Raw genomic sequence first — 17,433 nt, forward strand, 5'->3', positions numbered from 1 at the left:
TGAAAAACGTAAAACAAGATCTTCATCCTTGGATGCAAATTAAGATGAGATGCACTGAATCAATCCTCATATAAAACGTGATTCATGGGTGAGTGTGAGATTAAAGATGATCAATGGTCCAGATCATTTTTTATGCTTCTCATCTTAGCTCTTTTTTTCACACGATGCTTCGCATATAATTAAATGACGATTTAGGCCAAAAAATCAATTACTAGCAATCCAGTTGGTTCTATACAGAAGCGGTCTCCAAAAAGACTTAATGTGAAATAGATATTTTTTGACTCGCTCAAGAGCTGAGACTAGTAAAGAGCTTGGAATCGCCGAATATAATACTGTATTTGAATAAAATCACCATACATCTTTTTTTTATTAACATGGATTTTCAACCCTCTATGCAAGCCGACTAATCCCGAAACAACCATCTGCTTTATAGATAACCCAGAGTCATCGCACTTAAATCTCTATGGCCACAAAAAAGTTTTTTATTTGTCCTTAAATTTTAACCTTTACATACTTTTTACCATTAATGGGTAGTTGTCTACTAAGTGAGCTACATGGTAGGACTTAGGAGTGATTAATATGAACGCCACGTGGCAGTTGGTCCCATAGTAGGAAGTCCATTTTTCTCCCAAAGAGCCATCCATCCTTGACTAGCTGTGGTGTACGGCGATGATAACCAGAGAGACTTTATTATTCCATTTTTACCCCTTGTTATGCAGAAAACTACTCGTACCCTCCGAATAAGAATCCCGCAGTATGAGGGTTAATTTCGTCAATGAGCTGTGCCAGTCCATCAATTCTTCGAATTAATACGTTAAAATTAAGAACCCTAAACGACCCGTCAGTTCTTCTTCGATACACAAAATTCATCCAAATAACGGCTTCTCGGATTGCAATTTGTTGCATTTGCAGTCATGAGCACCGGAGATTTTCTCAACCTTCATCCTTCTGAACTCAAATTTCCATGTAAGTCATAGTTTTTTCTTTTCATTTTCATTTTACTGTTCTTTTTTGTAAATTTTGTATTTTGAAGTTGCGATTTGTTTGTTACAAGTCTTAATTTCTGTTCTGGAGTGTGCACTGTGTTGTTTTTGGGGTTTTAGTTTGATCATTGTGATGGGATTTCATGTTAGCTGGATAGATTTGTGTTCTGATATTTGTTTACTGATTCATTTTTAGGGTTTTTGATTGAGCGTCTGTTGGTCTTTTCTTTTTGTTATTAAAGTAGTCAACTTGAAGACCCCTTTTGAATTTTATTGTTGTTTGGCATGATCTGTAAAGATGGTTCAACCTGCTACTCATGGGTTTTTTTTTTATTAGGATTTGGTCTTATTTAAGCAGGAGAATCTTGATACACTTGTCATAACTTTGTGGTTTTGTCACCTCAATGTTCCAGTCTCCTTTTTCAAAAATCACCCTGCCCAATGAGAGTAAAACTGTAAGTAACACAATGAGCAAGATATGGTTCTTGTTCACGGAGCTTTGGTTGTGAGTTCTCAGTATTTTGGTTGTAAAGTCGAATTCTTGTGCAGAGGTACATGGGTGAAGAAGTAGCCAGAGGTGGATCCAGGAAAATTTCCAAGCAGGGCCACAAAATAATCAACATAAAATTAATTATTAGAAGTACCTTTTAATTAAAAATGATGTACTAGTGTTTTTTTGTAACACCCTAGTGGTTTCCTCTTCTTCTTTTTACATCTTTAATGTTGCTGTTACCAAAATATTAAAAAAGAGCCAAATGGATTCGAACCTGCAAATTGCAATGCCACATGTAATGACACTAGCCACTTTTTGTTAACTTATGGGAACACACATAATATTAAAGCGGGTTCACCTTTAAGACTGCTATAATATTTCCATTGCTTTGGGATGATAGAGCGGGGGCATGGGTATAGGCGCCCTCTAACCTATTACTGAATCCGTTCTTGGAAGTAGTGGCCCACCAACTTGTATATAGTGCTCTTCTAGCCTTAATAGATGCAAGACTTCACTTTTGGGATGTCCCAAGATAGAAACAAATGTTCCCTGTCTAGCAAAGTTTCAGTCATGACTTACCTCTTTGTCTGTTGATAATTACAAAATATCAGCAAGTACAAGCCCTAGGACAAGAATCCTAAACGATTGATTGCATTTGTTTGGTCTATGGGAGTCTATTATTTTGTTACCACTGAGGGGTCATATGTTATATAATTGGTGATATGATACTCAAACACACACATCATTTGTTCTAGGATGGAGGCGTATTATCAAGAAACTAATCTCTGGCATTGATATAAGCCAAAATGCACATACTTGACTCAGAAATATGAGCCCATTCTGCATATGAGCAATTGATTTCTTACCCCCATTCATGCATAGTAGCAAATAAACTATAATAATACGTGTCTCCTTGCTAGAAAGCCAATGGAGTATCGAGTGTAAAATTAGTGAACCACAAAAAGCTAAAACATTTACCACTTTGCATACAACTTCTATTTGAAGTGCTCTCTCTTCTAAACAACCAGCACCTTACCAAATCCTTGTTAACGGAGTTAGGAAGCATCTTTTGAGAACTAATATTATTGATTCCAAGGGTGTGTTAGATAATTTAATATTGTATTTTTAATTTTTGGCTGCTGCATTTTAGATGACCATGTATGTTCAAATAATTTTTTTTTGACTTTGGTTGGCACTCGTAGTTGATCATAAATCTGGGTAAGGAAGTGTCAAGTATCAGTGCTTGCATGAACATCATCTCTATTGAAATGCTTTTTTATGCTTTTTGAATGTTCATGCGTCTTTTTGTGGGAAAAAATATGGATCGACTTTTGTGTTGATAGTTGAGTTGAAGAAGCAGAGCTCATGTTCCTTGCAATTGACCAACAAGACTGATCAATATATTGCCTTCAAGGTACCTAATTGTTATTTAAGTTTCTTTGGTCACTTTTGATTTATTGGTCTTGCATAAAGTTTGACAAGCTGTTATTATGTGGTTGAAGGTTAAAACGACCAACCCCAAAAAGTATTGTGTTCGCCCAAACACTGGAATCGTTTTACCGAGATCAGTTTGCAATGTCACAGGTAAGAACTCTTGCAGTTCCTGCTGAAATAGTATATGCAGTTGGTTTGATTTATGTTCTTCAAGACGTGAAACCTTGTTCCGAAATCTTTTCTTATGAAGTGCTTCTCTTTCCTGAAAGGGCACATAAATGTTTGTGAATAGCCTTAGATCATCTCCAACTTAAAGTGCTAAAGATAATGCTACATTTCAGCTGAATAGGACTGTTGGATTATATCACTTTATATATTTGATCTCTATTTATTAGTTTATCATTTAACTATATAACTATATTCGTTTTTGTGTATATTACTTAGCTACATTGACCAAAGTGTCATTGGCCTAGCTGTATCCAGTAACCCAACCTTTACAGAGGTCAGGGGTCCAACCTCACCCAAGGTGGGGAGTGTGAGTATCATTTTTCATATATAAATATTATACTTCAAAAAGGAACAGATAAATTGTTTTTGTAGTTTTAATTTTGATTTTTTAAATTTCAACTGATTAAAACAAAACATATGTTAAGATTACTCATTTGAGTTAAAATAAGGTCCATCTTTCTTTTCCGAAGCTGTGCTTGTGCATGGACTATTTTTGACTCATCAAGAAGCACTTTAGCTCATTGGTTGGAGATGGCCTCACCTTTCTTATGTTTCTGGCATCTTACCATGTACATTTGTTAAGATAAGAAGACATGACTTCAAAATGATCAAATGTTTAATGTGTTAAATTCACAATCTGAAACAATTACTTTTCTAGTTACAATGCAAGCACAGAAAGAGATACCATCTGACATGCAGTCCAAAGACAAGTTTCTTCTGCAGGCTGTTATTGCACCTAATGGGGCAACTAACAAGGACATAACTGCTGACATGGTGAGTCTTCTTTTTGCTAAATTCTGTTTATTTTTCAGCAAAACGATGCCTGGCTAGTTTATCTTTGTCTTCTGTAGTTCAACAAGGAGGAGAAAAAGGTTGTTGAGGAGTTCAAATTGAGGGTTGTATACATTCCTGCTAATCCTCCCTCACCTGTCCCAGAGGAATCTGAAGAAGGTTCTTCTCCGAGGGCTGAGGATGGTAGTCACAATTCTTCGTGGCCTGATGTCGTAAGCATTTGCTGTGGCCTCCCTTTTTCTTTTATATATATGTGTATATATATAGGAGGTTCAAACGAGAACAAGGTCAAAATATGAGAACACGAGAATAGACCCCAATTGTAAGATGAGATGATCACAAGGATGTGATTAAAAAGGTGGTTACAGCCACCTTTTCTTTATAACCAAAAAAATTCCCCCCTAATTTTAATCGAAGGTCGGTGAAATACAACCAAAATTGGAGCCAAACACATTATACCAAACAATGAGCATTTTATTCTCTTTAATTTGACATCCATATTGTTATACTTCTTCTTGGCATTTCATGGTGTTCTCACGTTCTCGTTTGACCCCATCCCTGTATATTAATATACTAAAATCACCTTTGCATTTCTTTAAGCTTGAGGCATTTATTTGACTGTTATGAATGCCAGGCAACAAAATCCGTGGAGCCCAAGGAGAAGCTCTCTTCTGAGGTGAATATTATTCATTTTTCTTTAAAGAGACCTATTTGGATTATTATGAAATGTCTATTCAATAAAGTTATGAACTTTTTGATTCTATAATGTGATTATTTCGTCATTTGTATATTTAACACCCATTACCGAATCGTTATCTTCGAAGGAGAAGTCTTTACCACCACCTAACTCACCATGTGAGTTGATGCACATTCTCTCTTTGTATGATCACGTTTTCTTTCTTGGGAAGGAAGAAAGATGCTGGTTTGATGGTGAAATTGGTGGTTGCCATAGATTCGGTACTTAATATATGTTAAGTGAGCTTCTTGAACAAGTCTAAGCAAATTGCCTACACACAAATGAAGATGACCAACTAGAAGGCGTTCTTGACCTTATGCTATGGAGTTCATYTGGGGTGCATTTGGTATTCGAATGGAACTGGATGGGCAAGGGCGAGGTTGATAGGTGAAAGAATTGTAGAAGGTTTTGGGGTTTTAATTTGACATGGGTAGTTTAGTAATTTACCAATCTTGTCCCATCTCCCTGATCTTTTTCCACCTATTTTGGTTTAGTCCTGTTTTATTCATGTCTAATATCGCGCCAAACGTGGGACAACTCTTTGTTTTGTCTTGTCCCGCATACCAAATGCACCCATAGGCTTCAAGCAACCATTGAAATGTAGGAATGCCACATGAGGCCTTAATCTTAACCCTGCGAATTCCAGGGATACGAGAACATAATGTCAATCTTGCTCTTTCTTTTCATAAGAAAATGAAAACTCACGATTTGCAAAATTGAATACAATGGCTAAAATAAAACAAAAAAACTTGCATTTTTTTGACTACAAAAGAGAAACATGTTCTCTTTTTCTTCTTTGTGATAGCTTACATTAATATGGGTACACTATGTAGAAGCAAAATAAAGACTTCCGGTTTTAGCATGTATTTGTCCTATATGTTTATGTTTTCAAGTCATGACATAATTTCTGTATTTTATTTGTTTGACTTTGGATATGTATATATACACACTCATATGCACGTACGTCAATGTGTCTTGTATCCTCGACGTAGAATTTTGAAGGTGCGTTATCCACGCCATTGTCCATGCCACAGGTTGAAACAAACCAAACCTGTTAAGAGTAGAACGACTGTTTCTGTGAAGACCTCCGACTTGAGAAATAAGAGATAAAGGCTGCTAAAAAAAGTGATTGACAAACTAGTTATCTCCCACCCTCTATCTCACCACTTCCTCCCGGTCATGGTAGCTACAAATCCCCACCCCAACTCTGCTATCCTTGAGAATACCTGAAGCTGCCATGTCCAACCTCAACTGCTCATCCCACGTCCTCTTTGACCTACCTCTCCTTGCCCCTCGACCATCACACATTTTATCCTCTTTTTACATAGGTTGAAACAGATCCCGTAAATGATAAGAAGAGTAAGCCAAAAAACACAATAGTTCCATAGATGGATCTTTTCTTGGACAACATCACAACAATAATAGTAGCTTGCAATAGGTAGAATTTATATTATGGTATCCTGTTGCTTTTAGATTTATATCAATTGTATAATATTTATAACTGCTTATATTATCATGAGGAATCATTAAAACGTATGATGAATACACAAAATATATACTTGGCTCAAATTGTCATGATTGTTGCGCTATACTTGGTTAAGTTTATGTTTCAAGATTGCAGTCAGAGCACCATTGACTAGCTAAGTAGCCATCTATTTATCTGCGGTGTGAATTCTTAAATAGAACTTGCACATGGTACCCCCTCCATTCCGTGGTACTGGAATCTTTGATTTGGCACATAATTTAATTCAACTGCATGCCATATACCTAAAGTACCCTATGATACAAAACAAAAACAGTGCAATCAATTTATGTCGTGATGATAATGGAGAAGTTGGTAACCTGAACTTCGAAATTTTCAACTAAACAAATTCCGTTGTCATCGTCTATTTAGAAAGGAAATTGTGCAACTTTCATGGGGACAAGGTAGTTATTCTTTTCAATATTGCCCATACGCAATCCTTTGTATAGACGTTGGGGCGGGTGATTGGAGTGAAGTCGTAACAAGGTAGCCGTACTGGAAGGTGCGGCTGGATCACCTCCTTTTCGGGGAGAGCTAATGCTTGTTGGGTATTTTGGTTTTGACATCTCTTCATCTGCAAATAAATCTCGATGTGAAAACACAGAGACAAAGGAGATTCCTAGTGTTAGTTTCGATTTTTTACAGAAGCATCTTATCTATAGAGCACCTCAACAAGCATGATTAATATGAATGCATGTAGGGTAGAAGCTAGGTTTGCGTATCCCCCCCCCCCTCAAAAATAAAAACCACCCGTAACCCACCCCACCTCCTGATGGGATATACTAGGCTTGTTTATTCATAATATACTTATTTTAATGTTGCAGTCGTGGTCTTTGATATCGAAGTTGACTGATGAGAAAGTAGCTGCTGATAAACAAAACCAGAAGCTCCAACACGAACTGGTATGTCTTTGTATATTATGACTAGTTTGCATGTTTTTTTAAGCATACTTGAATAAGAAGATTCAAAATGATAGTGAAAACCAAGATGAACAAAATGTAACAAAGTTTGCCTTACTTTCTACTATTTAGTGTAACGATTAAATTCTTCATATTTCATACCCATTCTACTAGATAAACGAGTTTCAACATACGTGGCATCAATTGAATTTGATGTGGCATTTATTCATGTGATCAAGAGTTACAAGATCTATTAGTTACCGGTCAAAATGGGTGCAAATAGGAAGAAATGAACGTTTTTGCCATCATTTTCATATGTTTGCTGCATAAACTTTGTTTTGTTCGTTTCAATTGAATAGGAATTGCTGAGAAAAGAAGCAGTGAAAAGCCGTTCGAGTGGTTTTCCGATATTATATCTGGTGTTGGTGGGTATAATAAGTTTTGTGGTTGGGTACCTTATCAAGCAGACGTAGAAGCAGAAGCAGCAGCAGCAGTGGAATTGTGGATTTGTGATTCAATTTTAGTTGCAAATTTTCATGGTTTTGCTTTGCTTTAAAGATTGTTTATTTTAGTCTTGTTGTAAGTTTAAAAACGGATCCCGTACAGAGTATGATTCCGTAAGTTTGAACTCGGATTCGTTAAGATTCTGGTTCCGGTACGATTATTACCATCCAATGGAACATTTTATTTTTTAAAGCTTAGAACATGATCATCTGCAGCTTGAAACGTTTTTGGCAAACTAGCTGATAAGTTGATAATAACACTATTATATATATAAATGATTGGATTATGTAAGAATAAGAGTTAGAGACCGTTTCCCAAAGTCAAGTTATTTCACCGGATAAATATGGTAAGGACTACGAATTTTACCCGGTAAGAGCGAAACAAGGACCAAACGTCTTACCCGGTAAGTGAGGGCGACACTTGTCAAAGTAAGCGCTTACCGGGTAAATTGTTACATACGATGCAGTTTTGGTGGACTAAAATTTTACTCGGTAAGTAAATAATAGTGTTTTTTACCGATAAACACTTATCGGGTAAGTGTTTGTTAAACGGCCCCTTAATGTGAGAAACGTAAGAAGGGATCAAGATTTTTGATCACTTTTAATCTCGCCTCATCCCATGAATCGTGCTTGATACGAGAATTGTTTCGATGCATCTTAATAGTGTTGATCTTCAATTAGAATTTATTCAAGGGTGGAGATCCCTTTGTACCCTTCCCACCATAACTTATTTTCACCGGAACTCAACCCTATATATATATATATATATATATATATATATATATATAAATAAACACAAAATATATAAATGAAACGACATATGGGTTGATGTTTGTTGATATATTTTGGATGATATAGTGTTGTTTCAACAATGAAACAACATATATGATTGATCTATTTTGATAATACAATGTTATTTCACCAACATAACAACATATGTGATTGATATCTGTGTAGGAATGTGTCGAGGAGAACTTGAATGTCTTTTTGGGATCTCCCAAACAATCTTAAGAGATTAGACTAATATTTAACTGAATTAATAGTTTATAGTTCCTCCAACCAAATTCATATGAAAGGTCACCTCCTTGTTTTCGAGTGACACAAGATTAATAGTCACTAAAGCACTATAAAATCCTTTTAATATATTTATTTCACTTGGAAATAATATTACGAGAATGGAAATAAATATATCTACATAAGCTCTAATAAATATGAAAAGAAACATATATTAGAGAAGCTAATGTGTTAAACTAGTGGATTATCTGAGTCATTGAATCATATTTTGTCACCAATAAAGAACTTGGGGACGACGAGACATATATGTTTCGGTATGACCGCGTTGGACACTATAGTCATGACATAATATCTGTTTACTAAAAAATACACATGAATACATCCTCTTTCGAGTGTAAGGTAAAATAGACAATTATCCAAATTGAAAGTATTGATTTTGCTGCACAAGAACCAGCACCACCATAATAATATGCTCTCTTGAATACCTAAAACTTTCGCCAAACCCTACTCCTTAGCCTAGATAGGAATGAGACCACTCTAAAGCTAAGAACAAAATACAAAAAATATTCCATTCTTACAACGAATACAAGGTGATAATTGTAAACATGTACATCTAGAATGTGGACCATCCAAGTACTTTATGGTTCTGGTTGATGCTACGATACAACGAATGCATGTTGCATTATTGTCCATACAAAACGTTATATTCACAACATTTGTAGCACATTTTTATATATTAAGGGCTCACCACCCTGATTTTCATTAAATCCATATGACTTGGTAATGCTGGAGAATTTACATCATAACAATTTGATAATTATTGCATATGTATTAAAATTGATCTAGAACATCTTATACCTCCTTGTGTATACACAAAAACGGTTTTGCAGAAGTTGTCAATTAAAGGATATAGATGGAAGCTAGGGCATTGTTTACGCACCAATTTACTTACATCTACCTGAGTTATGCAATATTACATGCAACTTTACTTAGGTGGTGTTTGTTTTTTTTTTAAAAAGCTCTTATTTTACCACTTATGTCTGATTCGGTCAGACATAAGGCAATTCAGACAGTTTTTTTTCTTTTTATTTCAGAGCCACTTATCCCTTATTTTCCTCTTAAAAATTAAGTGATAACATAACCACTTATTTTCCTCTTAATCCTGAAGACTATCTAGAGAACCAATTTCTACTTTATCATTCGATCGACTTCACCCTCTCAATCGATCGACTTCACCCTCCATCGCCTCTGGTGGCTTCAAATCGACCCAAATCAGATCCAAATCAAGAGGGTTTTCTTCCATGTGGGTTTTCACCACTGTGTGTTTTCGTTCATGTGCAAACCAGTAGTTGTTCACCTTTATCCTCGTGAATCAAGGTATTTTCATCCGTGTAGTTTTCGTCACTGTAGTTTTCATCACGATGGAGATATGCTTTGATTTTAGAGGTGGATTTGGGCGTTGGATTTTAGAGGAGTGGTGGTGGACAGTGGTTGATGGTGGTGGGATGAGGGTGGAGATTGAGGATGGACGGTTTGATATGAAGGAGAAGGAAGAATTATAGGAATCTTGGGAACATAAACCGAAGTGAAATCTGAAATTATTCATATTCATATGTTTGTTGGTTACAAAAGCAAACAATTGATTCATATTTCAGACTTCAGACGTTTGTTAGTTTACAAAAACAAACAGTCTGACTGATTCAGATTTCAGACTTTAACACCACCTCTTAAAAATCAAAAGTGAAATAAGACTTCAGTACCTCTTAAAAAAACGCCACCTTATTCTTTCTTAGACCCACTAGTAGACAACCAATCTCATGTGTACCAGTTGGTAACTGGATATAACCTTAATATGTTACATTTATTTGCATGTTCGGTTCTGTAGTATATGTGTCAATTACGCCTCCATAGCACACCAAAATGGGTCCTTAAAGACGATTTGGTATATGTTGGATATGAATCCCAACAATTATCCACTATTTAGAACCTTTAGCGGGTAATCTTTATACACAACATTTGTGGATTGTCACTTTGATGAGAGTCTTCTCATTGATTGGGGGAGATAGAAAAAAGTATTTTCCAAGGGAATTATAGGAATTTTCATGGAATGTTCTCACTTTATCTCATTTTGATCCCCAAACATCACAATGTAAAGTTAAATTCAAACGAATAGATTCGATACCTGATATGTTTAATGTTATTCCAGAAGTGACAATATCATATGTACCAACTGCAAATATACCGGCTAGAACGTGCGTTGCAATCATACATAGTGGACGTGTGATTGAGTTCGTAGTGCCCAGAAGGAAATGAGAGAAGCTACTTAGTTCGATAGATACTCATCAAAAGGAAGAGTAGAGTAAGACAACCATTTATCATCAATACATAAACCTCTCATGAGATTGTCTCTGATTATAAATATGTCTATGAATCATTACTAAAGAACGTTCCGAAGTTAATATTGATTCCAGAGATGAAAGAAATCTCAAATGAATTATGATAATGCATATGAGTCAATGAATAGATCATACATAGCTATCATTTAAAAAAGAGATACCCATAATGTGCATGCACGCTCAAGTAACTTGACTCTGTAGTGTATGAATTATGTTGTGATCCAGCTGATATGGCCAAGCCACTTTTCGTGTTTTAATGATAAACTTCTACACCTAGCACAAAATATTTTGTCGTACTTGTAACACCCCAAGATGGGGAAATAAATAAATAGGAAAAAGGAAAAGAAATAAAATTGGTTTTTATTTTTATTAGACCAAGAATGTGAAGAAAAACGTGAAAAGGGGCCCAATCATGTCATTTAATAAAGTGAGAAGTGAAAAAAGGAGTTTATGTTCAATCGAACTAAAATAAAATAGAATGCCTGATCGAGGGTAAAAACTATAATATTGGCCAAAGTATTGAAGCCATGGTGCCAAATGTTATTATCTGATATTTCAGGGGTGTGTCAGATGTCCATTTCCTCAGATTTAAGGGACATGTTTTGCTAAAAATATAAATCTATTTGAGAATCAGATTTTGAAAACAATGGCTGATTTTAGGGGCTTAGATCCAGATCTGATGTATCTTGAGCCAACCATTGTTGGGTTTTTTTTTAATTATTGGCCATCAGATTTTATTAAATAAAAGCTTAGATTCCTTATTAGGTATTTAATTGGACTACATTTTATTGAGTTTTTAGTCCAAACTAATTAAAAAAGTCTAGTTTAAATATTTAGTTGGACTTTTTATTGGATTTTAATTAAGTAGAATTTATTTAATTTTATTCAAAGATTAATTTATAATTAGAAATTTAATTAATTAATTTGGTTTCTAATTTAGTTAATATATTAATTTAAATTATATTTAATTAACATGTTAATAATTAGAATTTTTAGATCATTTTAATTAATTATTTTTAAGAAGGGTGTGTATAATAAATAATTAAATTATTTTGATGATTTATTAATGGGATTAATGAATCGTAATTTGAATTAACTATTTATTGGAACGCTTTAATTTAGAGAGATGGATTTGTGAGTTTATACAATGATTAACTTGACGTTTTAAGGCGTCTTCGAGTTTTAGACTTGAGGGTTTGACTAAAGTTGGTCGAGCTTGACCGAGTTGACCGAGGGTTGACTTTTACCTCGTTTGACCCACAAGGATTTTAACGATAAGATCGAATTGAGATATTTTAGGCATTAAGAGACCTGGTTTTGTGGCTGACTTAAGGTCAGGTCGAGTTTGACCATATCAACTATTGTTGACTTTTAGAGAAATTAAGCCATTAATTAATTGGATATTATGGCATGAAATATGCAGGTTTTGAGTTATCAAATTTATTTTGAACATTATATGATTTGTACATATGCATGATGTTTCAGTTTACATATATACATCATATAGTATATTTTACATGTATGTTATTTATGATCAGTTGCATGTTATGTGTTTATTTTTTGTTTTCAAATAATTCTAGCATGCTATTTTTATATGAAAGTTTTACTATCAGCTTTAACGGGTGGACATTTGACCAGTGAGTCACATGACAAGTGGCACGACTACGTAAAGGGTGTCCAGACAGGTGCAAGTTAGACAACCCAGGGAATGCTAGACATAATGATCCATACCTGACCAAATAGTTTATGAGATTTTGTTTCTTTCAGTATTGCATTTTTTCAAAAAATGCATACCGTTTGGGACAGAGTTTACAAGCTGATATACATGATGTGAAATGATTTTTATTTATGCAAACCATGAGCCTTATAAGCTGACTATAATGCATCTCAGAGACACAAAGTTTCGGGTTGGATAATGAGAAATGGCACACACAAAGACATGTGCAGTCCGTTTAAGTTCAATATTTATATTCAGATATCTTTTGATGGATAAATTTTTTAATGCAACCTGGTATGGGACGAGTTAGGATTTAGTTATATATTTATTGTTTTTAAGTCTTTTATTGTAAACAAATTTAATTTAGCCGTCATTTTAGAGTATCATTGGAGAATTTGCTTTAGATTACGTAACATTTCTCATGGTAAATTGTTTACATTACGACAATTTATTCACATTTCATAAATTGACAATAAACATTTAACAACTCGAAGCTAACATTACGTTAAAGATTGTTTACATCATTTATGAAACCTACTCTTAATTATTCTTTAAGCCTATATGTACAAGTTTCTTAAAAGTAAACCTCCAAATATCTATTTGAGGGAAACGTCGGCACCTGTCGATGCGATACCTGCTGGGGCATCGAAGACGAAACGCTTGTCCTCGTAGGATAAGGGTAATTCGAACCTGGATGCTTAAGGCCATCCATGTCGAATTTGAAAATTAAGCTCCCCTCCAACTTCATGAAGGTGGATGTCTTGGAGTCTAAGGAAATCTTTCTTACGATGGAGGATTTCCTCCTCCCACATGAAAATGGATGTTGGAGTCTAAGAAAATCTTTCTTACGATGGAGGATTTCCTCCTCCCACATGAAAATGGATGTCTTGGAGCCTCTGGAAAGGTTTGCAAAGACCTCGACCAAGGATTTGGATGCCCAAGCGGTTGGGCTCCCCTTTACGGTACTTTTTCTTGAGATCGATGTTTGATTTATGTTCTTTATCGAATTTCCCAGTTCTGATCGTGGATTTTTACAGAATCTTCAATCACACTTGGCCCTTCATACTAGAATGGAGAAAATGAAGGTCGTGGGGAGTCAGGCTGTTCAAAGGGAGAATGACACAAAGACAACCAGAGAATTGGCTCAGGTGAAGCTTGATGACACTCTTTCTCGTCTAGAGAAAGAGAGTCGACTCAAGGAGGTGTTGATGGATCAGTTGGCGGAAGCTCTCGAGAAGGTTTCTTGTCATGCTGATTTGGTAAAGGCGACTAAGGCATCCTTAGTCACGAATGAAAAAGAGACTAAGGCCCTTAGGTCAGCCATAGAGGAGTCGAGGTGGCAGGTGGCAAGGCTTCAAGAGGAGGGGGCCTCTACTGAGGCATTCACTTACCTTAAGACGAGGATGACGATTATGTGGTGACACATGGTTGGCGAGGATCCTCTGAAGGATGCTAGGGAGGAGCTCGATTACTTTCTGTCGGATGTTGGTGACGAGGATTACTTGAAGTCCGACGAGGAGATGGAAGTTCAAGATCCTGTTATTGGCATTGAGGAGGCATAGGCCAGAGTCGAGGAAGCTCAATCTGCCCTTTAGTTTCTTTTGTTTTTTCTAGGACGAATGTTGGTGGTCGTGCCTGACATTTTGTAAAATTTCCGACTTAATTAATACAAGTGCTTTTTTGATCTTTCGTCGTACGTTCTAAAATGCTATGTCGTTGAATGCTTATTTCTTAATTAGTAAGAATTTAGATGGTTTCGAACACTTCAGGTGCCGTGATCGGGCGATTTTTAGAAAAGATACTTCAAATTTCGCTTTGAAAATCCAAAGTTCATTGTGTGTGTGATCGTTGATTTCCAATGACCAGGGTGGAGTACTGACAGGTTTCCGACGACTAGGATCGTGTGTCAGATGCAAGTTTCCGATGAAGAAGGTCTTTTATACTTGGAATCGTTTTGGGTTCTAAGTACTTAGAATAATTAATGCCGAATTTGGCGTCTACCGTGGAGTGTATTTTGTTAATTGTATATTTTTGCCGCTTTCAGGCATTCATGCGACAATGTGTATGTTTTCGTTTGATTGTTCGAGGCCTTAGGTTTAATGTCGTAAAAAGATTTGTAAAGTTCTCGAACGTAGATATACATTCTACCGATATCCGGTGATCGTGTGTTCTAGCGACAAAAGTGAATTAGGATGGTCATATGATAGAACATATGTTTCTGGTTGAACATGCAACAAAGCTTTTTTTTTTCCCGTTGTTTGATCAGGGAAACCTTATGATACTTTCCAAGAGATATGATCGTATGATCCGCCGTTGTTTGGCGTTCTTGTGTCCGTGCGTTGTTACATGCGTTCGTACTTCTGTCAGTGTGTGACGGTCGTGTGTTCTTGTTGAAAAAATTGTTAGGGTGGTTGTTGGTTTGACCAACGACCCTCCGATGCTTAAGTCGGTTACGTTGTCATCAGAAATAATCGTAAGAACAATATGTTAGAAAACTATTTTTTTTCAAATGTACCGCGTTCCAACTGTGTGGGTTGTCTTGGTTATCCATAGTCTGTAGGCTATATGCACCTTTTTCACTTTTTCAGATATTTGATATGGTCTTTCCACCATTTCGTAGACAGCTTACCCGTGTTTGGGTTTTGCGTGTTAGGAAGGATACGTCGTAAGATGTAATCTCCTTCTTGAAAGACTTTGATCTTGACATTTTTGTTACATGCGACCAACTATTGCTGAGCGGCCAATTTTTGAGAAGCCGATTCCCTGAGTTCCTCGAGTGCATCGAGATCATTAGATATAAATTTGAGCTCTCTTAGAAATCCCTACAATATTAGGACCTCTACATTATATGGTTTCTTCTTTTGAAGATGATTCTTGGTGGATGTAGATGAGATTTTTGGATGATAATACTTTGGGGAAAGACTCCATTTGGGCCAAATTAAGTGTTAATCACGTGCAAGATCTAAATAACCCCGATGTGAGTCAAGTTAATTTTGAATACTAAAGCCTAAAGGAAATTTGAACTTATAATACACCTTTTGATAAATAGAGTAAGGGGTTGTTCGGTTGCAGTTTAATATTGTATAAGCCATATGATTTATCTGCACAAGTATATCTAGTTGTTCGCTATGGGCTTACTCGGTCAGCCCATGGCTGAATCGATCTACTACAAAACCTGTGTCATTTCTATTCAACCTTCTCTTTTCCATCCTTGCTCCTTGTGATAAAGAAAACACGCATAACCTGCATCAGCGAACCTACATCAACAAAAGATCATGGTTGATCCCTCCCTAAAACACCCTTGTACGTCATTGCTTCAACATGATTTTCCATCTCCAGTGGTTCGTTGGGGTTGGTTCGTCGCCATCCACTACTAGAAAACCAGGTATCAGCGACGACTATCAGCGAGGGAATTTTTCCCTCGCTGATCTGCGAGGGATCAGCGAGGGAAATTCCAAAAAACTCATTCCCTCGCTGATCCCTCGCTGATCTGCGAGGGAAATGTTCCCTCGCAGATCCCTCGCTGATCAGCGAGGGATCAATGAGGGAAGTTCCGAAAAAATCATCCCCTCGCTGATCTGCGAGGGAAATGTTCCCTCGCAGATCCCTCGCTGATCAGCGAGGGATCAATGAGGGAAGTTCCGAAAAAACTAATTCCCTCGCTGATCCCTCGCTAATTTGTGAGGGAACTTTCTTCTACAATTTCCCTCGCTGATCCCTCGCTGATCCCTCGCTGATTTGCGAGGGATCAGCGAGGGAAATCTCAAAAATCAGAATCCCTCGCTGATCCCTCGCAAATCAGCGAGGGATCAGCGAGGGAAATCTCAAAAATCAGAATCCCTCGCTGATCCCTCGCAAATCAGCGAGGGATCAGCGAGGGAATGTGAATTTTTTTCATTTCTCTTTCAAAGACCGCCAATTTCTATTAGTCAACACTTGACATATAGGCTTCTCAACTCTTTCAAAGACCGCCAATTTCATGCGCACCTACGGTTTGACTTTCAAGTGGTCAAATCTTTACACTTAGGGTCTTAAAGTCATCCGAAACTCCTCTAAACCTACGGTTTGACTTTCTATTAGTCAACACTTGACATGTAGACTTCTCAACTCTTTCAAAGACCGCCAATTTCATGYGCACCTATGGTTTGACTTTCAAGTGGTCAAATCTTTACACTTAGGGTCTTAAAKTCATCTGAAACTCCTCTAAAGTCATCCGAAACTCCTCTAAACCTATACGTTGATTCTGTCGACTAACTACTTCTTTCTTTGTTGTAGTTATTGAATATGTCGACAGATAGAGGATGGATGTATAGAAAGAATGATGATCGCGGGGCTTTGAGCCGGACCTATATCAGACACTTGGAAGGTTTTTTGGAAATTGCCTATGCCAATGAAGATGTAGTTGAAAGGGCAGCTACACGTGATGGAATAGTGTTCCACATCAGATGTCCTTGCTCCAAGTGTCGAAACGAAGCCTATAGAGATAGAGAAGATGTGAAACTGCACTTGATGAAATATGGTTTCATGCCTGATTATTTCATTTGAAGACATAGATGATGATTCAAATGATGAAGATGAACCGATGTTATCTGATCATTCTTCTGATGAGTAGCTTGTCTTCTGTATGCTTATTTTACAGTTGTACATATATAATCGCGATTTGTCTGTTAGTGAATGCCCAAAAACCAATCATATGATGATTGTAACTTTGAGTTT

At 36.4% G+C, this 17,433-nt stretch overlaps 1 protein-coding gene across 1 annotated transcript; it reads left to right on the plus strand.

The window, feature by feature from the left end:
• Positions 1-681: 681 nt before the first annotated feature.
• Positions 682-7,788, plus strand: LOC112526535 (vesicle-associated protein 1-3-like). The gene is made up of 8 exons (XM_025136859.1): positions 682-966; positions 2,820-2,890; positions 2,979-3,060; positions 3,797-3,912; positions 3,990-4,142; positions 4,565-4,606; positions 7,013-7,090; positions 7,447-7,788. Exons 1-8 carry the CDS (start codon positions 915-917, stop codon positions 7,558-7,560), a joined length of 708 nt encoding a protein of 235 aa, XP_024992627.1. The 5' UTR covers positions 682-914; the 3' UTR covers positions 7,561-7,788.
• Positions 7,789-17,433: the final 9,645 nt, after the last annotated feature.

The sequence above is a fragment of the Cynara cardunculus genome (assembly GCF_001531365.2).
Source record: "Cynara cardunculus var. scolymus isolate 2C chromosome LG 14, CcrdV1, whole genome shotgun sequence".
Classification (NCBI taxonomy): Eukaryota; Viridiplantae; Streptophyta; class Magnoliopsida; order Asterales; family Asteraceae; genus Cynara; species Cynara cardunculus.